We start from the raw sequence: 25,535 nt of genomic DNA, 5'->3' as shown, positions 1-25,535 counted from the left end.
CCAAAGAGTTTCACGAAATTCTTTATCTCCACATCATCGTGTCTTATTTGTATTTATTTTATGATCCGTGTCGTCGCTGGTTTCTGATATGGATATCAGATACATTGCTGTATGAATCCAGGATTTTTATGTATTTCGTACGTGTTATGCCAGTTTCGTGATATTTAATGTTATTCTCAATTTATCCGCAATTCAAATTCCCAATATTTCGAAACTTTGCACAGAATGATAGCGAGTCACGGTAAAATGCTCAACAGACTGGGGATACATCGTTCCAATACGTTCACTCCTGCATAATATTGTACGTCATACACACGCAATTCGAACTACACGTAAGTCGAATCACAATGTATCGTTCTACACGGTTCAGTCCTAAAAGGTGCAAATCTGCACGACTCACAGAGAACGTCACTTTAATGTCCCCCTCTGCTTTCGTTGCAATTCATGTATGTCGTATAAAATTGAAAACTAAAAGACACGTCTTGTTTTTTAGCGGAAAAACGACTTCAAGGGGGGGAATAGAAGCGCCTTGGTGTATTTGAATGAAACCAACGTTGAAACGTTTCGTTCATCGATAGAAACATATTAGGGCTAATTTCATTCAAATACATGCAATCACCCCCTTGGGTGCCCATCTTTGGGGGTCCTTTTCACCTTTTTAAATAGTTTTTCGTCGGTGGCAAATAATACGTGTTCTTCAGTTTTCAATCTTCTACAACATGCATGAGCTGCAACGAATTCGAAGGGGGACACCAAACCAGTGTTCTTTGTTCGGTTTATTGATAGTAGACAAATGGAAGCATCTACTCAAACCATAATGTTTCAAGAAAAGTCAAAGTCCCAAGCCATCCGTAACTTGGACTATAGTTTTTTAAATAAATCGAAAATGAATTCGCAAATTCATTTTTTTTCCCGATTCCATGATTTATTAAAGTGTGACTTTACGATAACGGCGGTTATTGTGCCAACTAAAAAATTACTGTCACCAGTCGATTACCGAAAATTGGCGATTGTTTTATTGTTAATCGCGTCGTTATCGGCTCGCACGTTTCCCGTAATTTCACTCATCTACTTGATTAGTTTATTTCTAAGGTGAACTCTATCACTAAAAAGCAAGTTTCTGATAGCATCCAGATTAGTTTCCTTTCCCCGTAACAACGAATGCCGCATCATTTCGCATTTCTACATTTCGTAAATGATCTAGAGCGTAGAGGAAAACTAATTTCGCATGCCCGATTAAAAGTAATTTGAAAAACTGTAATGAAGGTGATGATGAAGCATTGATCGTTGAGTAACCATATAGTGTATTCTACAAAAAGCCAGCCTCACGGGAATCGGCATTACAAAAAAATAGAATTTTAAGCTAGCGGCATTTCAAAGAATGGCCACCAAGTACGCATTTCGCAATATCAGCATACGCTGTACACGAAGATGGAAACTGTGTTACCGACAGAACCACTTACCAACGTGTTTCCTTACCAGCAAATAGACTAGCACTTCACTGAATTTCACTCTGATGCGTCGAACAAAGGTAATTCCAGTTGATCCATAAGAAACGTCACTATCCTCAAAAGCGAGGCAGAAATATGACCGTTACATCCAGATGACTCTGCAGTAGTTGTCATCATCGGATTCTGAGCAGAAGACAAGTGCGGGTCTGTTGCCGACGACAAGTGGAAATCAGTTAAATATTAGGGAAATATAATAGAATTTTATAATAATGAACTTTCTTACTAGAAATATAACCTCTCTGGCGCAGGCCTGTTGCACCAGCACGTTGCGAGGTAAGATAAATCGGTCAAATTATTGCGAATAACCAATGCATTCGAAACGGAGAGAAACCTTTCGAAACATAACCTCAAATCGATCAACGGATGGCGGATTTTTTTAAATAGTTCCAAACACCGTCAGTTTTTTCTCACTCTCCAAGGCTCGTTGTCATTGAGCAATTTGAATTCGTCAGTCGACCGAAATCATGGAAAGGGAAACGGAGAAAGATTAATTTTTTTGGTGTATTCATTTTTACTGGATTAGAGAATTCATTCAGAGGACGTCACATTCATATAATTTAAACATAAGAGCAGTGGAAATACAATTCCACTTGGTATTAGATATTCATAAAACCACGAATCATGCACAAAAAGCTAGGTACAAATTTTTTTTATCAAAATGTAAACAACGTTTAGTGATATTTCATTCTACATATCTCACCTGAATCAAAAATGTATTCTTTATAAATTCTCTCGGATATAAATTAACAAAATTTGTTAATTTTTTACGACCACTCCGTTTATTTTTAAATAATTTATACAACCATTTCATGTGCAAAAGAGTTCCTTTCGTGATAACCTCCCTAACAACTGGGCTGTTCGATAGTTTGAATTCCGAATATTTAGTCAAAAACAATTCCTTCAATCTGTAGAGAATCAACGCCTTTATAATGAATTGAGAGGATTATTTTTCACATGCAGTACCATAGTGAAACTTTTTTTTACATGTTGGTATCGTTAAATATTCGGTTTTTCCAGATTTCACCGACATTACTTTCGATTCAAAGACAGTAACATTAAAGTCAATATTGACAACAGGAAAATGTGATCCAATAAATTTGTAGAAAATAATTTGCCCGATAAAATAATAAGGCACCATGAAACGAAATAGAACAAATCTACTGAATTTTTTACTACTTTAAAGCAATTGGAATGAAAAATCGATATCTAAGCTCTTGTTTATAATTTTAGTATTTACGTTTCTTGAATTCACAACTTTGAATTATTCTCGTGATCGAATTAACAGAAAGGTGTTGAATGTTGCAATTTAAAATTGTATCAGAACCAACGTTATAGAATGTTGTATGAAGTATAATTTTTTTGACACTCAATTAACATTTTTCTGCAACGAAGTAATTATAATTACGAGTTTTTATCTCGAAAATATTCCCCTAACACTGAATTATACAAGTAATTCAAAATGTAAACAGAAAAGACCGAATTACACGTTTAGCCCTCAAACCGGCGTGGAAATTATTGCGAAGATAATCGAAACGTCGAAATCATTTTTCACCACATTTGGATTTGTTTAACCGTCGGAAAAACTTGAGTTCTTTCAACAGAAGAAGAATAGATTATAGAATCTACCGTAGTACCCGTAAGATTCAGGACTTCGGAGAAGAGGTAAAGAAGGCAATCGAGGTATAACTCAAACTACCTTCGGGTACAGAACGTCGTATAGGAAACAGTGAAGAATGGAACGGTGACCCAGTTATCGGCAGTTCAATTGAGCGATTCATTCTCTGCACCCTTATATATTATATACATATATAAAAGAGCCGGGAAAGTTTTATCGTCATATTTTCGTTTCCCACATCATCGTCTAAACAAACCTTTATGATGGAATAAGACATCTCAAGTTTCTGTTTTGTGTAGGTATTATATATTCGTTTGCATGTGTATAAAAAGAGATACGCATCTTTGTACGTTCGCGAAAAGGGTATAAAGAATCGCTCGGACAGTGGCTACTATAGTCGCTTTTCCAATAGCCAAATCTCCGTCTCCCATTTCTCTGATTCTCTCTCTCTCTTTCTCTATCACTTTCTCTCTCCGTCACTCGTGAATCGTCATTCTTTGCCGAAATGCGGGTGGCTAGCAAAAATGCACGCTCCGCTCTTTATTTCGGTCAGCTTACCTCTTTGATCCCTAAGGAAAAATCCAGAAAATGCAAAAAGAAAGAGGAGAAGGAGAAGAGGAAAAAAGGGTACAGTGCATAATGGGGAACAGACGGGTAAAATCGCTCTGACAAAATCGGTGGGAATTGAAGGGGGTGACATGTCCATTTGCGGTTGACCAGTTGTCAGTTGTCCGGCGAATACAGTCCCTGACAAAATTCATGCTTTTGCCAATTTTCACACCCGTGCACTCGAATTACCACGTCGCAAACTTTCTCTGATTACGCAAGAACGAGGAACATTAGAGCATCGCGCATCGGTGTGGACGCGGAGAAAAACCAAGCATTTATTTTTGTCACAAATTTTTTTAGAGTCAACAGTTGGTAAGATTATTGCAACAACGCAGGTTTCGGAAAAATGGTGATTTTTCAACTTCGGGATTGTCTCGAATTCGGTAAACTATAATAAACCAAAACGTCACTAACTCATATTTTGAATAGTTAACTTCTTGAAAATTATTTTAATATTGTAAAATACTGATTTTTCCAATCCCAAACTTGGAACGATCCATTCGGTTTGGTCAATTAACAAACTGTATAAGTAATGCCCAATCGAATCGAATTATTATAACAGAGTTGTTTTTTCAATACTTCGATATGAAACTGAAGTTGTTAATGTAACATTTAAAAAAGAACGTAGCTTCTGTTTCTGCCATTGTAGGACAGAAGGTGAAGGAAAAACTGCCTTTTAACTTCTAGAAAACCAGGCAACATTGGAGAATTTTTTTTCTCGAATTATTTATGGCCACTCTAAAAGAAAATGATCATATTTGACCAAACACCTATTTTTTTATACTTTCCATTTAACCCATAATGGTTCCTTTAACCCCTACAAAAGGTGAGCAGTGAAGAATACCTTTGCCGTGATTGCGTCAAAAGATCTTAACTCTAAACAGTAAACTGCCTCATAATCAGTAAAACTGAAAGTGATCACGTACTTCGAGTCTTCCATTAACAAGCTGACACACATAACGAACGATGATTCGGAAAAGTTGAACACTGATCTAAATGCCTACACCTAATACAATAAATACGTACCAACTGCCTCTCAAAACGTAACATGCCTAATCATGTCTGTTGAATTTCGTAACCCTAATGAATGAATGGAAACATTTGCATCTAAACGTCGTAATTTCTTCAAGTCGATACATTCGAGTATAAAGAAAACAAAACTGTATTCGTGTCAACGTCGCGTGTAACTCACCTGTTAGTTAATCAAAAAACGATTGTGCGTCTTATCTATTCGATCTCTGCGCATTTCCAGTAGTGTGAGGCACCCATAAGCAACAAAAGCGCAACCGTGCCAGCAATTTTCACCGAGCAATGCAATCTTGCGCGTGCATCTAGGAAAGGGGTGGGTCACCTTCTTTGTATTCGTGTAGATAGATTTTCGTGGGAGGCAAAAGGCCCGCAAAATTCACTGTTGTATCCCAGGTTAGACACGACTGGACTAAACTGGACCGTTTTCATCTCTTGACTAAGCCGAGCCTGAGGTAGGTTGGATTAGCCACACAGGACTTGGACATCTGTCGTAGTGACCGACTGTGGTCAGCAGATCTCAAAATGAACAACAGCTTCCTTACAGTCGGTGCAAAAAGTGTCCTGCAAAAATTTATGCAATTTATTTTTAATCCGCATATTGTATGGTTCGCGATCATCTTCGACGATAGAATTTTTTTTATCAAATGTACAACTGTTTCCAACAGACTTGAATGAGGATTAGATTTACGTAAGTCTGCAGTAAATTCTACGTACGCACGGCTATCGAAAAATTCATTTGAAAAATATTTCATTTGCTGTCTGTAAATGCATTTTATCAAAAATTTTTCAATGCTTGTCTGAAACCATTTTTATATTTGGTATAAGTTCAGATATTTATTCCGATCAAGATCTATTGCAGTATAAATATTTTTGAACATGCAAAACACACCATGTCGAAATCTGCAATCAAACGTGCAATTTATTTATTTTGTTTTCTTTTCTACTCTACATTTGTTAATCATCAAAGTATCGGTCGTCTTACCTTGTGTAACCAGTTCGCGGGCACATTAATCTCCGTAACGAAACCTTATTTCAAATATAATGTCTGTACTGTCTTTAAACGTTACAAAATGAACAGAAAATTATAACGTTGCTTAGGGAAATTATTAAAAATTACAAAGCGTTACGGAGGAAATACTTCAGTCATCGTACAAGTTCGCCGCAATTTTTTTTTTCTTTTTTTCTTTTTTTTTTCTTTAAGAAAAGAATTTGTTTCTATACTGTTTATCTTTTTAATGTATTTTTTCAACTTACTATTCTTCCCTTGTAAAGATGGGCACAATTCACCGGAAACGAATGAAAAGAAAAGCACGAAACCGCTATCGTGAATTTCCTTTTTATTTTCTTCTCGGAAGTTTGAAGAAAAATTCTTCATCATCTGTTTAGCGAAGGATTGCAGCGGTGCGGTTTATTATTGATGATTGTCGAGAAAAACTATTAACTCGTCTGTGTAGCGAGAAAAAGAGAGAGCGAAAGAGAGAAAGAGAGAGAGAGAGAGGGCAGTGGTTACCGGTTAGTCGGGTACGCTTATGCAAAATCCTCTTGAAACGAAATCGACAAAGAGTTGCCCATTTTCGAGGTAAAAATTCTCGCCCCGTAAGCCGAGTGTAAAACGAACTTTGCAGTCCTTCTTCACTAGACAACAATTTCAGCTTAATAAGCTTATGCACGGTTGGTCGTAAAAGGATAGCGCTGCAACCCTGCGCATGCAACTGCGGGCACGGATGTCAAACGCTCGTCATATCTGACATTTTTGGGTTTGAAGTTCCACCGCAAAGTTTGTGCCAACGACTCTCACTTGGCCGTTTCGTTAGGCAAGTGAGAAGTGAGTGAAATACGGGAGAGCAAATTTTGAAATTGTTGAATAAGCAGTACCAAATAACAGTGATTCTACGCTGAAATTTGTCATCTGTGTGTTTTACACGCTGCAAAGTTTATCGCTAACCCCTAAATCGAATGGACAAGCTTTAAATAGAACTCGCAGATCAAGATCATAAAAGTGGTTTTTTTCTTTTTTTTTTTTTCTTATAACCAAGATCATAATTGTTCGTCACACAATGACGATTAGCAAGAAAGTAGCGTACTCTCAAGATCGTTTTGTTGCCGGTGGAGTACGTTAGTTACGTGGACATTTCATGAAGTTTAACATCGTTTGTTAGAATACGAATAAATAATGATTGAAAGTCCGAAAAGTGAGCTCTGCTCCGCTACTATACCTTGTGAAGTGACATTGGACTCGAACCTTGCAACGGTCCCGTTACGCGAGCGTGTTTCTTAACTTGAAAACTTTTGCACAACCATTGCTAGACGTATAGGATATCCATGCATTACGACTGTGCGTGTAATTAGAAAATGAAATTTAAACTTCGCCATAAATTTTCCGTGTATAATATCCTCTGACGATGTTCTCTCTCTCTTTCTTACCCCGAGGGGTGATTTCCTAAATTCGAGAATACCAGACTATAACTGCAGAGGGAACTCGTAATATCAATTAACCGTTGTTGAGTAATATTTAGGTCATTGCAGTGACAAAGTGAAATGGCCTCGTATCGTTGTACCGATACGACGAAAATCGCTTTCTACCATCGTACGCGTTATCACGCGTATTTCACTTGTTGCGATGAAACGCGTATTTCATCGATTCGTAATTGAGAATGTCAGAATGACATACACGTACGTATTCGTAGAAAGAATTTGTGAACTCTTGAGTATTTCGTGGAATCCAGTTATGGAAAACAAATTCGTCAACAAGCCATTTGAAATTACAAATTTTGTTACTTGTCGAATGCAGTCAAATATTTTACCCTAGGTCTTGACATCGTCAGAACTAAGACCGGACTTTGGAAAATGCACTTGACTGGTCCGATAATCAAGAACAGGCCAAATAAGAACCCGTTAGATGGAAGGCCGTTCGCCAAAGGAGTTGTACTCAAGACTCTTATAAAGAAACCGAAAAAACCAAACTCGGCTAACCGGAAATGCGTATTGGTCAGACTGTCGAATGGGAAGGAAATGACCGCCTACGTCCCAGGTACGAAAATTACAAATAAGTGAATTGAAAATTCTCGCTGCATTCGAATCGTTCTCAATAATTCAACATTGCTGGCAATTCAAATTTACCGCATACGATGTAAACGCGGCGACTAAAGTCACTCGCGTTGATTAGTTTGATTCTGGTAATCGGTTGGATTTTGCATAGATTTTCGAAGAGATTTTTCCCGCGTTCTTGTATTGTTTTTATCGGTAAAAAATTTACATCGGCTAGAAACTTTTTTCTCTAATAAAAGCGCAAATATCAGAGAAGCATTGTCTGAAAAAAATGATTATATTGCAAAAAGTTGACTGTTCCATTTTCGATTTGAAAATTATTTTTTCAAAGTTTCATTCGGGTTATATCGCAGTTTAATAATAACTTTTTTGCCCGTTATTGGATTGGGATTTTACGGTCCATTTTGCCGGTGTCAAATCCTGTCTTACACAGCGGTATGTTCAAAGTGAAAAAGGATTTAAATTCCCCGAATCGTTATCTCTCGCAGTCATAGTTGAGGTCAGGTTGGTTCTGAGAATTGTCAGTTCGATTTATCACCAGGAAGCAGCGCAGCGATCGTATTTCAGAGTGACTTATTTGCTCATTTTCTAGCATCGACTGATAGTGATATTTAACAGTGATGAAACAAAAAATTAGTAATATCATTACTTTCAATAAATATCAATAAACTTAGTTTTTAACAATAAAGTATCGTTGTTGTTTAGGCGGGGTTTCGCCCCTGAACCCCTTCTGCGCCCGTGTACGCGACCTTATTTTTCCTGTCTTTTCTGAAATTTTTTTTAGACAGTTCTCCAATTTTACGGCTAGTAGAGGAAGAAATGTTGTTATATCACGAGCGAAAGGATTTACACCGTCGTGCGACGGATCGCTCTCGGGGTGTAAGACCGTGTTTTACGCTCTATATACGAAAGCTACTATTCTTGGGGTGTAAATAAACCGCCAGAACGTAATTTGAAGTATGATTAACTAATGAGACGAATCGGTCTTGCACAGGAATTGGCCACAATCTTCAAGAACACAACATAGTCCTCGTCAGAGTTGGAAGATGTCAAGACGTGCCTGGAGTCAAGATAAAATGTGTCCGAGGAGCGTACGATCTGCCCCACGTCGTTAAGCCGTCGCCCTGAATACATGCGTGGAAAATTACTTTTTGATAGTTTATAGTACACGTTGCGCCAATAAAACCATAATGTTCGTTCATAACCAAATGTCAGTTTTTACTTTTATCCGCTCCTCAGTCACCCTAAACTACACTCATTATTAAATTTCTCATTGCTCTTCAACATTGTGACCGACAAATGGTCAATTTATCGATAGATTCGTTCTCCTCGTTGATCCGTATGATGGCCGTTGCCTTCTTCGGGTTAAAGGCGTGTTTTGTATTTATAACACATAGAAATTAGAAATTCAGGATGCACGGCGTGAGTATATTCAGGATTCCAATACGCGAACTAGTACCAGCGTATAATCACAGTTGCCAGCATGATCCATTAACTTTGATTGTAAAGAAACTTTTTCAAAAATTATTCGCGTTTGCCATGTTCACAACGAAAGCGGAATTTCTGCGATTTTTCGCCGGCAAATTCTTCTCTAACTTCGTTTTCATCAATTCTTTCTACAGTTTCGTATTATAGGCACAATATAGCTGAATTTTCCTATGGCCTTCCTCTCCTATTTGCGATCTGAAATATGTCTTTACTGGTTTCAGCTTGCTACATAATCTCATGCAAAAAGCGGATGTAACAGGAAGCGTCAACGCTGGGCGTTTATAGTTGGATATTTTCGTTAAAAAAAAAAAAAGGAAAAAAAAAAATTTTAGCAGTTGGAAAAATAAATCGCTCACGATTAGACGTAGTGATGATAGCTTAGTTGTTAGATGCATGAAACACGTGTGCTCAAACACAATTTAGTCATCTTTGATCGGCTCTTTTATAGTTTTGTAATAACATTTAGTTACAAAATTGAGCACTACTCCGTTTCTATAATTTTTTTTGCCAATCTATTACTCTTTTTTATCCACAACTCTCAACATGCTCCAATGAAACCTCATCGTCGAACTTTTTTTTTCACATAATTTCAACGCAACGTCTTCTCAAAATTGACGATCCTCGATTTCAAATGCATTTCAAGTAACCAGTTGCGCTCTATAAATCCCTCATTCCGCAATCTTGGGGGCATGGCGTTACTTTTCGTTACACGACTTTCGAATGAGGTGGATTTCACAAATGTACATCTACATCGATACGCCGATCGATCAATCGTTCGTAGGCGAAAATGTAGGTAAATTGCGGCCTTTTGACACACATTCGAACCCTGTGACGCTCCCCTATTTACAGTTATACCTCCGTACCAAAGTGTATATTCGATACCCTGCCGTCAGACTGGACCGTGTATGCACTACAATGCATAATGCGTCTTCCAGGCCCTCACAATGCCGCTGACGGCCAAGGGGCGTCAGCGTCATTAACGGTCCAGCAGGAAGGGTTGATGCTTTTCGGAGTTGTCGATGCAGACGCAGACGTTCCAGCATCTGCACCGGAGCGCCCACGCACCCATAACCCGCCATCCATTGACCATATGACATGCTGACCAATATACCAGAATTTCGAAACTTTGCGGGTTCTCAAACTGAAATGGTTAACCCAAAACACCGTCGTATCAATGGATGAACATTATTCGCGACTTTTTCCTTGCTGTGATAGTCGATTCCCAAAAATTATTAGCGACCGAATGGCCTCTCCAACAATAACCTCAGTAGTTTGTTTTCATCCATTTTATCGAATATAATTAAAAGAAATCTGAAAACATATGGCAGGCGTTCGTTTTCATTACATAATTATTAATACAAATATTAATCAACCAAATATACAACGATGTATTTGCCGATATTGATCGCAATTCCTTCTATCGAACAGTAGATACGTTTTTGAAAGAAAATTTGTTTTATCGTATTCATTGATACACTGAGAATAATTTCATTTGTTATAGTAACTAGAAAAATTCAGTAAAACAAGTATCGTTAAAAAGACTGTTTGAATATTGTTGGAATTACGAAAAACGAGGTACGCGTAACCATTTTCCGCTATTGTCGATCCTTTTTTGGTAATGGCTGCGCAAAATCAGTTTGTTCGGTTTACTCGATTTTTTTTAGTTAAATAAGGCTTTAACGTCAATTTGTTGTTGCGCAAGCATTAAATTTTCGCAACAGTTGGAAGAAAATATAGTAACAGTGATCGTAATGAGAAAGAATAGTAACGGATACTAGACTTTCCGGTAACAGCTACAAAACCAATTTTCATTTTGTACCTAGAACTATATTTTTCGATTGTGGTAAAACATGAAAATACTTAAGGACTGAACGGTAACCGGAACTAAAAATTTCTCTCAGTGTAAACACCACTTATGGACTAAGAGTATTTTCATGAACACTCAATGTTTTCTTTACAGAATTTCATCGAAAACGAATGAGTACCCGTTTAGTGACCATTAGAGGTTCAGAGAGATGATTTGGCGAATACCAAATGTCGTTACGACCCAATGCCGCGCTGGCAGACGAAAATTTTTGCAATATGCATCACGTTTCGAAGAATAATAACTCATCATGCACCATTAGAGCGAAATAGATTTTCGTTTCGAGTTGCGGAGAGACGGTTGTCACAGACTTTATTAGTCGTATGTAGAATAGTTAGGTTTCAAAATGAAGTATACTTAGATTAATACATCTCAATTAGTTGTACCGCAGTTTGGCAAACATGGCGCATTCAAACACAACGGTTCAACTCACAATCGGAATCCACGGCATCGAACAAAAAATACTACATGATCCGGAATCGGTCTTCATGTGACGTTATCGTATTTTGAATATTGTCTCGTAAAAAAGCATAACGAGCCTTCGTTCTTTCAAGTTTATCCTTATACAAGTATCCAATAATACGTGCGGACGGTATTCGCTGATAATAGTACACACATGTAACGTGATACAAAGATCAAGCTTGGAGTGTTTCAACAAACGGAAAACATAACGGCGGCTCTACAACGCGAAAGTAAAATCGGAAGAAATCTGCTACTCGGGAAAAAAAAGTCGACCGAAAAAATAAGACAGAAAGCGAAAAAAGGCGAAATCCGAAACGCAAATTGAAATGACAAGTAGGTAGAACTCGCAGCCCCGAAATGGACCGCTTCCTGGCTGCACACAGAGGTCCTGGAAGATGTCCTCGCAAATCTCAACTCTTTACCCTGCGGCTTAGTAACTGGACACCGAGATTCGGAGCTTGAAGAGTTTTTGTGTAATTTGAATAGCGGTTTTCGTCTTTCAAGTTCATCCCTGTATAGCCCGTCTCTCGTAGCGAACCGTTTGCACGTATTATACCGGGCGATGTATTCGTTGACATACGAATATGTGTGTATGTGCCGAACTAAAGTACCGTTTGCTCTTTTGCCTTTAGGAAATGATTCTGATTTTGTCAGGAACGCGTATCCCGCTTCACTTTATACAGTGTATGTTTGCAAACGCTCTCGAAGGTATGTAAAGACATCCACTTCGGGGAAAACTCTAGTAAAATCAACAGAGAAATTTCGGTCGTCAACAATTTCATTGCATGTATCAAGCTTAAAAATGCTTTCCTGTTACACAATGTTATTTTTCAACAGATAATAATCGAACTGTGCATATAGACCGGTCACAAAAATTAAGAGGGGAGCCTGCTTTAGAGGCTTCAAAAAATCGGTTTTTTCGAGGATTTTTTTGGGAAGGAAAGAAATATCCGATTAAAACGAAACTTTCAGGGTTTATTGTTATGTATTTCAACGGTCTTCTCGAATTTTTTCATTAGGATACATGTCATATTATGCCTGGTACAAGCATTTCACCGAGGCGTCCCGAGTATGCATTTGTCGTGCGGCGGGAAAGTTGCAGGTCGCAATTTCCATCTGAAACAAAGAAACCAAAAAAATTTTTACTTCTCAATAGTATAGCTTCTAGTTAAACCAAAAAAATTTCACAAAAAGTGAAAAATTCAACAATTTTTCGCAAATTAAAAAAAAAATTCATTTTTCTTGGGAAAAGAATTCACTTTAGATTGTTTAAAAAGTGGGTAATCTAAACTTTCTTAAGGTTTTTTAGGTTCAACTAGAAGAGAATTTCATGCTGAGTACAATGCAATTTGTCTCGTTTCGATAGGACGTTTAGTTTTTTCCCTATCTTTCCCGCCAATTAGGAAAAAGCGTAAAAATGAAAAACGGAGAAATCGTGCGTCAAAGTTTTCGTACATAAAAAATCGTAATTTTCTTGAACTTACGGCATTAATATGCTAATCAGCGATTCCTGGTCCATAGAGTTGCCCTTCACACTTTTCAAAAAACTGGTTCAAAACCTCAAAAAACTGGTTCAGACTCTTCAAAAAACTGGTTGAAAACTTCAAAAAACCGCTCGTATACCTGCTCAACGCTTGCTCACTATTTCTTCTGTAACTCCGAAAATATTTCGAATTTGCGTCTGAAATTTTAGGGACACATTCTTGGATAGTTTGGGAAGACATTTATGCAAAAAAAAAAAAAAAATCGATTTTTTGAAGCCTCTAAAGCAGGCTCCCCCCTTAAGAGGCTATCAATTTTTACTCGAAAAGACAACGATTTGGAAGATGCGTAACTCTGCAAAAGATTTGTGTAAAAAAATTATCAAAAAAGAATTTTGAAGCTTGAAACATCAGCTTCAAGATAATCGTTACAGATTTTAATTCCCGTTTACGGGAAAATAAAAATTTCTATTTCGTCTTCACCGATCGCTCTTGTTCTAAGAAAGACACGTTACATAGAACCTCGAAATATAGCTGGCTTGAAGCTGGTTTTCAGCGGATACATACTGTTTATAAAAATAGAGGTCTAAAACTTGCTTACATCGAAAATATTGTGACAAAATTGATTGTCCTTGAGATACCCCCTTTTATCAAATATTCACCTGAGTATAATTGATGAAGCTGAAACTCGCAGCTAAAGTTAACCATGAACCGTTGTAAACTTCGTGGAAACAGTAAAATGCGGTCCAGGAATACCCTAATAAACCTATAAAACTGTTGTACTTAAAAAAAAATTTTGATTTTCGGACCAACCACTTTGCTCAAGTCAACATCAGAACGTCCGGCTGCTAATCCTGTCTTGTAGTTTCAGCGGCTGAACTTTTATATAGTTGGGTATTAGTTAGAAACATGCTGAGAAAATCCATTACAATTTTCGCGGTGCCAACCCAAATTATAACGGACGACGGGGAAATGAATTTCACAAGGATCGTCGACAATTTCAAGGATTTTCAAAGTCGCACTAATCCCTTCCTGCCTTTGAATTGTCTTTAATCCTATCCATAAAACAGTGAGAACCGGCCGTAGCCTATGGAGGTACTGAAATAAAACTGTTTGAAGTTAAAGTTTACCGAATAGCATCAATTTAATTTTGTCCTTTCGCATCAAGTTTTATTGCACTTATGCATACCCGTTTCATTCGTCATACATTTTACGATTTTACTATTGGGCCTTCGCAGTTCATGAACGTTCGGTCTTTGGGGTTTCAAGCTGCGTAAGCACCAGCCTTTTCTTATGGTTTTGGGTAATGATTATTTGCCTTTGTCAATTTTATTTCAGCAAGACCCAAGGCGTCGCCGGTTCCGCTTTATTGGTTCAACCTCTTAACCTGCGAACTGTACATGAAGAAAATTTTAAATCGGCCGGAAGTCTTGGAACCAATTCCTTGAAACCATGGGCTGATGAGCGACCATCGGTTGTTATTTCTTCGTATAAAGGTTCGCCATCGGCCCAACGTTTCAATATAGTTCATGCAGCGGTACAACTTTATACACTGAATTTGACGATTTCTTTTCTAATTTGTACAACATAATCGTTGAACAAACAGCGGTACTTTTTCCCGTAAAAGAAAATACACAAGGGATACTTGTTGCATTTCGTTTTTTCTCGCAGTCAACAATGATTGCGGAAAAGATAATACCTTGAACATTATTATCGAACAGAATTCCGATACTTAATCGTTGTAGAACAAGATGCGAAAAATGAAAAAAATGCATGAATCTGAACTTGACGAAATTTTATCAATCCGTAAAATTATATATGCGTACAATCGAAAAACCTAATTCCCAATTCATGTCAAATTACTTATATCATATCCATTTCCACCACTCAAAAATATGTTAATTCTTTGAACATTACTGCAGCTCGAACGTCTTTTAAATTTCGGTTTTTCTTGTTAATGAAAAATAAGAAAAAACTTTATTTGAAAAAACAAAACAGAGTATTTAATTGATGTTATAATCTTCCTTACTTTTCAACTTTTCAACGTACATTGTCCTGAATATCGGACCCTACACGCCGATTGAAAGTTTGCAGAGGGTGTTTTAGAGTTTGCAAAAATGTGAATCCCGTAACGGTACAATGTGCCAATGTATCGAAATAGCATTGTGAATAATACATCGGGTGAGAAGCGGGTTGACGATTTGGAGAAAACTAGAAACGTCCGAATGGCAAAAGGATTTCTCTCCCCGTGCGAACTAGAAAAATGTGAGGGTATAAAGGGCGTGCGTACGACCGGAAGTATGCAAATTTGAAAAGTCTGTTGTCAAAACTTGCTCGGTGGTCCGCGGAAGATGTATTTGAAAATAATTACCCTGGACTGCCCACTAAGGCGTCCTAATGTGTATATCCGCAAAGCTCTAAATATGTCCGGACTTTTTTCTACGCTACAGGCATCCTCTACACTCAAAAAAGGCGTCTCTCTGTCCATATGGACGTTTGAAAACGAAATAGCTCCATCTTTCTGTCATCCGTTGTTGGTTTCCGACCGCCCAAGGATATTCCTTCCACTTACACCGGGCCTCCGGCTTCACGTTACGCAGGAATATCGTAAAAATAGACGCTTAAGCGGTCGTTCCGAACCATATCGGAATCCAAAATATTACGAGACGTTGTCTAACGACGAGCGATGTGCTTCTTTAAGCTGGTTTCGATTACTTGTAACAAACTCTGCTCTCTACCGCATCTTACAGCCCATCAATTTGTGCAAAAGTTCGACGAGCCTTGATATTCACATAATTTGTCCGACACGACAAGATGTTGGCTCACTTCTCCTTGCGATGCTTCTGACAATGAGTCGCGCCCATATGTTAGACCCATTATGCCTCAGGCATAATTATTATACGAATAGGTTCAGAACCTATACGGCTTATCTGCTTCAATGGTCGAGTATGTTTCACGTGAGCTTTGTCACGTATTAAATACCCTCTAACCATTATTCAAAACGATAACCTTGACGGATAGTTGCATTTACCAAAGTGAGCCGGAGATTTTTGGTCACTCGTATTACTCTGTTTTTTTTCGGTTACTCAATAAATAATGAGTCAAGTTTGATGTTTCTGAGAAACTATAATACATGTAATAGTCATGTATAATTTTAATGACACGCTGAAAAATTTAATTCTCTGACAAATCACACCACGTTGGCAGTGCGAGTGAAGATTCAGCTTTCTGAAACCCATTTTAGGTCGTTGATGATGGAAAAATATGAAAAACTTTGCCAAAAAATTTTTTATACAACGCAGACACGTTTTATGCGGTTTTTCATACGTGTTTTCCGTGCAAAAAGTACCCGTTTCTCTTACGGTAGAGTGAATCCGCTGATGCCGATGCGCGGAGTACGGAAAAGACACTTTTCGTCAAAGTAAGCGTAAAGCGGGATTTTACACCCCCTGAAGCGAACCGGTAATTCCCGTTTATCCCCGACTCAACCATGAAGTTAACTTTTTTGATCTCAAAAGCGGGACGAAAGTAGCATATTTTTTCCCAATGCGCATTTGGGGGAAATATGAGCCCAATTTAAAATTTCCAATTTTCAACTATATGTTGCGGCCAGAGTTGAATCGGAAGTAAACTCCCGTATGAAGCACAGGAATAAAAATCGACTTTATTCCCTTGTTACATAATATACTACGATGCCTACGCGGGACGAAAAACATTGTTCGCACCACGGGCGTAATACTTGACACCTTCGTGCCGGCTTAGCCGTCCCTCGTGCGGCGGATCACACTAGGATGTAACATCTTAATTATGCCCTTGGTACGAAAATAGCTATTCAACTGCTAGCATGTTACAAGTGGTCTTTTCCGCACTGCGCGCATGCGCGTTGGTGAACAAATCTGATATTACGCGATCCTAACCTCAATTTCGTGCTTGGTGAAAAAACGCCTAACATACTTTTTTGGTAAATAAAGGATCGCGTGCAACGAAGAGGCAACAATACTGCGTATGTTATTTGTCGATTTTGTCGAAGTCATTATGTGAAATACAAATACGCATGCCTTATTTTTCTAAAATTTTCCAGAGAAAAAAAAGAACAATCGACGCCGGCTTTCTTTGGACTCGTTATCAAATTACCTTTCATTCAGTAATAATCATTATACTAGTACAAATGAATAAATACCCGTGTCAACTTTATTACATCAGCTCTGATCATATGCGTAGAATCAAGTGTGAATGGCAATCGCACGAACAAACCAGATCCTTAGGAAACCTAAAGTCATACGACTGATAGTAGTTAAGTTTAATTTGAAAAAAGTAATACTTACCTCATCAATGATGTTTCAAGTAATTACGAGCATTATCAGGAAAATCGATTTTACGCGACGAGTAGAAAATCCATAAATAGCATAAATAGACCAGCGTCAGTTGCATTTTTTTAACTGTTAATCCCACGATTTTGGTTCGTTAACAGGAAATAGAATTATAGACACAGCGCAAGGAATATCTCAAAACAATATGAGCATAAATATCACGTATAAAATATTCTGTGCCTACGTGTATTCTGCCACGGATAGTTTGAGGCTCGGGGCTAAAAACGCAAGATTCACCTTATCTTCAATCTATTAGTTTATAAGTGGTTACCACATCGTGTGAGCATTAGATAACAATAAGTGACTAAAGTTAAATACAATCGGACGCTTGTAACGACTGACACCCTAATTAATAACTACACATCCAGCCGATATACCTGTTGAAAAATATTCCAAAAAAATCGTTCCGATCATCGACATAACAATGACGCAATCTCTAATCCAAGAACGTGGCGATTGTCACGTCAAGATCAACAAGAGAATTCGTCGCCTGCAGGTAGACGGCTATGATTGTTCTACTTCGGGTAATTTTAGCGGTATTCAAAGCGGCGGTGCAGCGCCTTGAGAACAATTTGGGATACACTGGGTTGGGGATTATCCGGCGGTAAGTCGTAAAGCCACCCATTTGCAAACACTTTTATTTGTACCATTGAAATTATGGAAAGTTGTCAATTTTCCGAAGGCTGGCGGGGGGGCGAGGATGAGGAAGAAAGGAACCCCAGGAAACACCGTGGTATAATTGACGCGAGCCATTCCACACTTACTTCGGCCGACAAAGCTAATATTCTGAACGGCAATTCTGCGAATATTACAAGCAAGTCGCACCGTATTATACCTGCACAGCTGTTATTAAACAAACATTGAACTAGGTCTCATATAATCACCAAAGCCGTTTGCATATAAACTGTGCACGGGCATTATACGGTCGGTTTTACGAAACAATGAAGTCTTACTAAGCGGATGAATCACTTCCTGCCGCATTGGCAATAAAATTGTAACAACAGTTGTATCGAGAGACACTTCGAAATCGAAATCCAATATTGCTGAAACTTTTTGGAAATTTTTATCGAAACATCAATTGACTAGCAACATTTTCAAAAACTGTAATACGGAGATCACGAGAACGTGAAAATAATTCATAAACTATCTAATATTTTTGCAACTTCGATTGTACTTGTCTGTTTTGGTATTTTACCAAGTTTCTAAAATTCGAAAAAATCATACGAGTTCTTTATGCATAGTAATATGACGCAGTGTGGTAACGACTCTGAACATAATGTAATTTTTAATTTTAGATAATAATATACAGATTACAGAAACGATTCTCCGCGTCGATGTGAGTAACGTATACGTACCTTTCAACAGTTTTCTAAACAGTCATAACGCCCTTGAAAATACTTCGTTAGAGTTACTTAAATAAAGCAGCTGGCACGAAAGTATTTTTCCTTGTCATTTCCATTCGCAAATCAATTCCCACCCCCGTATAGCAAAAAGTTATCCTTTTTTTAACATGAATCACGAAGTAAACGTTCGCCAATTTTGTCAGTATTAATACCTACGACCATTTTTCCTTGAATTGCTTGGGTAGGTTGGCAAAGAAAAAAAAAAAAAAAAAACAAAAACTGCTTCTCAAAATCCATGTCGGATTCCCGTTACACCTTTGCCATCTTTACCGCAACTCATTTTTATGCATTTGGTATAAATTGGTGACGAGGGTTGAAAATCGAAAGCGGAAACGAAACTGAATTGACGCTTCTGTGCGTAGGTATAGCATAAAATTGTTCAACTTACTATGTATCCTGACGAAGCGAGGACACCGTTAGCTGGAATCGGGCCATGACGAGGTGAGGGCTGATCTTGGCTTTGGAGCAGATGCAAATGACGGCCGCATTGATGGTGCATTCATCTCGTATTCGTCCTGAGAGGAGGGGTAGAAGTGCGTGTAACGGGTTATGGTCAGCCGCACTAGCGCAGGGTAGAAATGTGGGTTATGTGGCCAAAAGAGCAGAAATCTGTATACATGGGAAAAAGATGAGGACCTCAATGGGGACGCCCGAGTTTTTCTATACCTCTGTGAGACAGCCAGCTTTTACACGAGTCCGGTCGGAGAACTAAATTTGGCGTGATCGTGGCAAGCGACGTGATAAAAAGAATATCTTTATACCTTACTATTCCCTCCTTTCAGCACTTCCCGTAACTACCTGCGTATTATATATATATAATACTTATATGTTTGCACATGCATTGCCGGGGTGGCGACAGAACGAAAAAACCGGGAATACCGGGAATAGACAGGGAATTTGGTCTGCCGGGAAAAGTCAGAGAAAAGTCAGGGAATTACGATCGACCATAGGGAAAAATGTGCTTTTATTTTATAAATCGTTTTCAGAGTTCAGCTACGCTTCGTAAATTCAGCTAAGCTAACTTTTGGAAATGGTATTGTTCAATTTCTAATTATTTGCGTGGACGAAAGCAATGCTATGTGTTCGTAGGTTCAGATTTATCTATTCGTGGTGTACAACTTCTGGAGCTTTTGGTCATATAAGCTACCAAACATTACCTAAGTTTCGTGGGAAAATGTATGGGAATTCTGATTTTTTTTAAGGGAAAAGTCAGGGAATTTTATTCAAACAAAATTGTCACCGCCCTGACTGCGCTACAATTTTAGAATAATGTTATAATTGAATAACATATTATCGATACGGAGTTCGTCCGTGAATTAGAGATAATTCGGGGAAATTCTTTTTCAACAACTCTGCCGTGCGTGCTTATACGAGTCACTTATAATTGGGCGATTATAGATTTGCGTACGGCATACCTGTGTATAAATGTTTTCACAGTACCGTTTTCAATTGATAGTCCAGTCATTCTGTCTGAAAAAGAGACAAAAAAATGAAAATGATGCCATTGGGTCAATTTAAATAAATCGTTTGTTCGTTAGGTAGTAATGAGATTTTCTTTTTCTATTACAACATCGTTCTTTTCACATAATTCTCCTTCGAGGCAAAAAATGCCTTCGGGCATTCCACGCCAACTGTACCAACGTTGGGCTCTCACTATTTCTGATTTTGTTGGAAAATATTTTATGCGATTCTCCCAGCTCCAAAATAGTACCCACAAGTTTTAACAATTTTTTTTTCAAGTAAATTTCTATTACTCGTGATTTTTAAAAACCAACCCGTGTTATGCCGTAATTTAAAAAACTGAAAGGATCTTCAAAAATCTTGTGTTGGATATAAAAATTTCTGCAGTGAAAACTTATTCGCCGCGCACTGCTGGCTTCTACGTTGAAGTAGACTGCAAAGTTCGGTATGAGTGTAACATTTTCGAGGAAACGAAGATCCGCACAAAAAGGAGACTGAGGACAGGGAATTTATTTTTGACAATCGCCGGCCCATTGTGGATCTGGGCTTAAAACTTTTGAAACGTCGAAATCTAGGGAAAGCGCAACTTTTCATTTCCGGGGTGATTATAATAAGTACCCTTGTGTTTTTTTTTTCTTCGAAAAAACAGCAGGAATATAGAAATGTGTAGGGTGGCAGTCCTGGTAGGTTCGGAATAAGAATACAAACTAAACTCAAAACTGCGTATAATCAGTGAGCTAAAATTTAAATTTAACCACACGAAATTATCACTCATCGACTGTCGAACAAGCCATTTTACACAATTCTCTAAGCACTGCTGTATATTTTAGCGAACGTTCAGTAAAATTTGTAACAAAAAATGCCAGAATATTGAATCGTAAGAATAACACTTTACCGAAACACCCTCAATATCGTCTTGCACGATTAATCGATCTTTTTCTGTATCCGAAAAGTTTATTTCACTATGAGGAGCTATTTATGAAGTCGATTACATTTAAATATAGATACGTAAAAACAAACTCTGTACTTGGCGTGACATAACTTTATATGGTATGATGAGTTACGCTAAGCGTGGCCAATTATTGTTACTAACGAGCAATGGAAATCCCACGTAATTAGGTAGTTGGTTGCGCATATCGTTCGTCATCCTCACTCTCCTTCTTTGTGGAAACAAAACTGCAGCATTACGACTATTCTTTAACCTAAGAACCGATAGATTCCGATCATAACAGAGCAATAAATAAGGATTGATGCCGTTGGAGGGTTCGACGAACGTCAAAATTTGTGGACGCTGCAGTAGCATGTAGACGCACGAGTTGTCGATATATATGTGTGAGTGTGTCTGTGTGTGTGTGTGTGTGTGTGAGGATTCGAACCTCGCATATGGGTTACAGAGAATATGTCGAAACCATTAATATCCGGTGACAGCATAGCGGGATTCCTAATTTCACGAAGAGATTTCGAAAATTTCTCTTACTCCAGAGAGTTTAACCCCTTCGACTAAATTTATGACGCTTTACGCAAATTCGGTTAGTCGTGCGCCGAACAACTCCATAATACCTGAAATACTGTAACCATAAATTTGGGAGACAAAGTATTGAAATATTACAGAAGTAGCCAAAGGGTTTGCGCCGTAAGAGTTTCGGCACTGGGTTTCTTGTGGCCGCTGCTATTGCAGGAGTTTGTACTTACTGAATTTCCGATCACCTACAACTAAACTTAACCCTCGGTAAGATATTAACAAAATTTTCAACTTAACCGGTATACTTGGTAGACTTTCATGCCTGAAACTTTCTCGTTTCACAGGCAGAATTAACCTTCGTATAACTAACTGGATTTTCAAAAATCCTGCACGGCTTTACACCGTGGGACGTCTCCTTAGGATTACCCGGAGTCCTGCCGTTACATTTGCGTGTACCGTTTTAAATCTAATTCGCTTATGTCAGCAAGAGTTGCACGGCGCGAATCCGCTGGAGCTTGAGTTCTAAAAACATCCCCATTCTTAGACATTCCAAGTTCGAGTCCTTTGCGCCATTATTTGTGAAAATAAAGATAATCCAATGTTTAGTTTAGCCTATTTTCATGCCTACGCACAGCAGAAATTGTCCCCACAGCGTTGGTACTGAACGCAGCTAACTCTGGTATGTACTTGAGGTTTCGATCGATCAAGCTTCATCGAAAAGTATTCCGATAATAGGTATATAGGTCTGTTCAATATTCAAACATAATATCGCAATTTAATTAGGTTCTGTTCATCCGTCATGAACTGGTATTATCAAGATCCAAAAATGACCGCAATTCAAATATTATGATCAAGTTTAATCGATAGACGATCTTCCACTTTGAGATTATTCATCACGAGAATCACTTTCGCTAAAAGTAATACAATTTTGATACGCCTTGATGAATCACGGTAAAATCATACTACAAGTAAACATCGTCTCATTTGCGAATTCCTTCGCTGGTTGTAGAACGGAATGAATACAAAATTCACATATCGATGCAATATATCGAACATACGTTTTAATATTTCCTTGGCGAGCCTAAGTTCACCAAAATATGAAAAAATTATAGCGTATTGCAAAGAAAACAAATGGTAAATCCGGTTGACATCGATGAGACAGCCTGTAAGAACTTTCCGCTTGAATGCGTTTCCGGTGAAATCTGTTTTTTTTTCTATTGACGTTTAAATAACTCGCAAGCTACTAATTCGATCGGTTCCGAATTTTCATCAGTTCCAAGTTGAAAAAAGCCCCGTCGGTTGAGATCAACATCGTAAGAATTCATCCATCGATTTTGCAATATCGGTGGACACAAAATTGATCACACGCACACACAGCTCGGACCTAGACCTCTGAGCGAGCGTCCGTTCAGCGGAGGTGTTTTTTTAAACCTTAAAACGACGAGATCTAGTGAAAACTCAACTTTTCAGTTTCGGGGTCATGGTGATAACTTGGCGGAAAAAGAGGGAGCGAAATGTTTACAAGTAAACAGGTCTTGTACCTCAATTAACGATGCTCATCGTTTACTTGTACGTCAAGTCAACTGTGTTAAACTCTGTTGAACTCGTAAATCTGTTTTTAACGTAATTCATTTCGTGGATAATATGTCATAAGTATCTGATCGGAGAAAGTAGATTGTTCACGTATTACTCAAATGGAAAATATTCGAACGCATTGCGGCACCTGTTAATTGTGATACGAGGAGTTAGACTTGATCTAGGTTAATTGTTTTATGCAGAGCAAAACCATCTGGGAGCTCAAAAAAAAAAAAAATACACACTTTGTGCAGCTTTTCTTGTTTGTACATAAAAAGTTTCAAAAATGTTGGTGAATTTGATTCTATGTGTGAAATGCGACCTTCAACATTTACCAGGACGCTATATACAAACCACCTTATTTCGAATTTTGGCGAAAGCCGACGTAACGAGGCTACGCGTACGCGTGCCGAGGGTCAGCCTCCCACCACCTCCACCTGAGACCCCAATTCGACGGTCACTCGAAAGTTTCCCCACTCCTGGGCCTGTCCACCCTCTCCAGCAGACCCTGCAAGGGTGGTTGAGGCGTATATAAGCGAAAGTACACCCTTTGGAGTCACAACTGATTTTCTTGGTCGTCGAATGACCATCGAAAATTTTCATCGCTTCCTGCGAAATCTTCGCGTCCCCAGTTATTCGGATATTTCTCGTGTTGGACAAACATACTTGGTGATCAGTGTTGTGATACGTATCGGTGATAACTGTGCAACCTTGGATTTCTCTTGTTAGGTAAGAATGAGTATAAGGAATTCAGTGCATCGGTTATTGATAAATAAAACTAATTCATAGATACGATAAAGGATACGATATTTTGTTTTTTTTTCTCTCTACTCGCGCGTATTAACTGCAGCGTGCGAATTTTTCCAAACACGAAATCCCGCGAGTTGTGTTCCGTCGAGATAAAGTGTTTGATAAATTATTTAGATTGGATTGATTGAGTCGTAGTGATAATTATGCCAACTCTATCTGCGCCAAGTATTGCGTTGCCGGATGATTGAGCTATTCAGGATCTGCATTTCGTAGGTCGTATCACACTATTTCGAACCGCGCTTTAGGAGAATTGATTCTTCGATGACTGACAGTTGATTTGAATTCACGTTTCACTAAATGTCATCAACTTTCGTAACTGAGCATACGCCCGACAGTATGGACCATAAAAATTCTCTGTTATTATTAATTTTAAGTTTGAGTAGCAAGGTGAAGAGTTAAGCGTTTGATGTTGAACGTGGTGAAATAGTGAAAGCAATTTTCCAAATAGCCACGGTAAAACACGGTTCAAATAGTGATTCGAAGAAGAAAAATCGAAATAATTAGCCCAATTGACTCTTAGTAACTGAGATTTTCGGCTTTCAAATTTGTCCGGAGCGATCGAAATTATATTATCTTACTTGTACGGAAGACAGATTTAAAGTGTGTTTTTACTGAGATTGCAGTTAAGAATTGTATTTTTTTTGTTAATTCAACAACATCAATGCAATGTTATTCTCAAGTTCAGATCGACGACAAAAAATGTTCTAAAAGAAACTCATTAAAAATATAAATATTTTCTTCAACGTGAGATCTACTAAACTAGTTACATCGTTTTCTGCACGTAATATAATTAACATTTCTGCGCTACTTCCGTCAACAACTTTACTTTGTAGTTTTTCTCATCACTAGTGCTTAAACGTCACATTTTTGTTTTCAAAAGTCGACTTTAAAGCACTTTAAAGTTAAAAATAGTGTGCATTGAAATTTGACGGTGAATATCTTCTGAACAGTAAGGTATACAAAAAAAATTTTAAGAGACCTTTTTTGTAGATAATTCAATTTCCTACGAAAATATGATGTACATTTTTTTTTTATAAATAGTAGATACCGAGATATGTATTTTTCTTCCTCGCCATAAGAAAAAAATAGAAAACTGCAAGGCGGAGGACCTTCCTACTAAAATTAAGAGCTCATACTTGGAGAGAATGTTTTTGAGGTCTCTACCAACCAAGTTTTCGGAGTACAAAGTGAAAAAAAAAAATAGTCGATTTTTTTGGCCCACCCTAATATACCTACTCACCTTCTATTCGTGCGACACTTTAGACTCGCCAAAAAATTGCTATCTCACGCGCTCTTGCGACGAAAATTATTATTTCCTCATCACTTCCAGGCGTAGCAGGCGTATCA

The 25,535-nt window shown here is 38.0% G+C and overlaps 1 protein-coding gene across 1 annotated transcript; it reads left to right on the top strand.

The window, feature by feature from the left end:
• Positions 1-1,615: 1,615 nt before the first annotated feature.
• Positions 1,616-9,016, top strand: LOC124302572 (40S ribosomal protein S12, mitochondrial). Its single transcript, XM_046758864.1, has 3 exons — positions 1,616-1,784; positions 7,574-7,795; positions 8,807-9,016. Exons 1-3 carry the CDS (start codon positions 1,721-1,723, stop codon positions 8,938-8,940), a joined length of 420 nt encoding a protein of 139 aa, XP_046614820.1. The 5' UTR covers positions 1,616-1,720; the 3' UTR covers positions 8,941-9,016.
• The last annotated feature ends 16,519 nt before the right edge of the window (positions 9,017-25,535 follow it).

Source organism: Neodiprion virginianus, chromosome 4 (genome assembly GCF_021901495.1).
Source record: "Neodiprion virginianus isolate iyNeoVirg1 chromosome 4, iyNeoVirg1.1, whole genome shotgun sequence".
In the NCBI taxonomy this organism is placed as follows: domain Eukaryota; kingdom Metazoa; phylum Arthropoda; class Insecta; order Hymenoptera; family Diprionidae; genus Neodiprion; species Neodiprion virginianus.
This window is presented reverse-complemented; position numbering and strand designations above follow the sequence as displayed.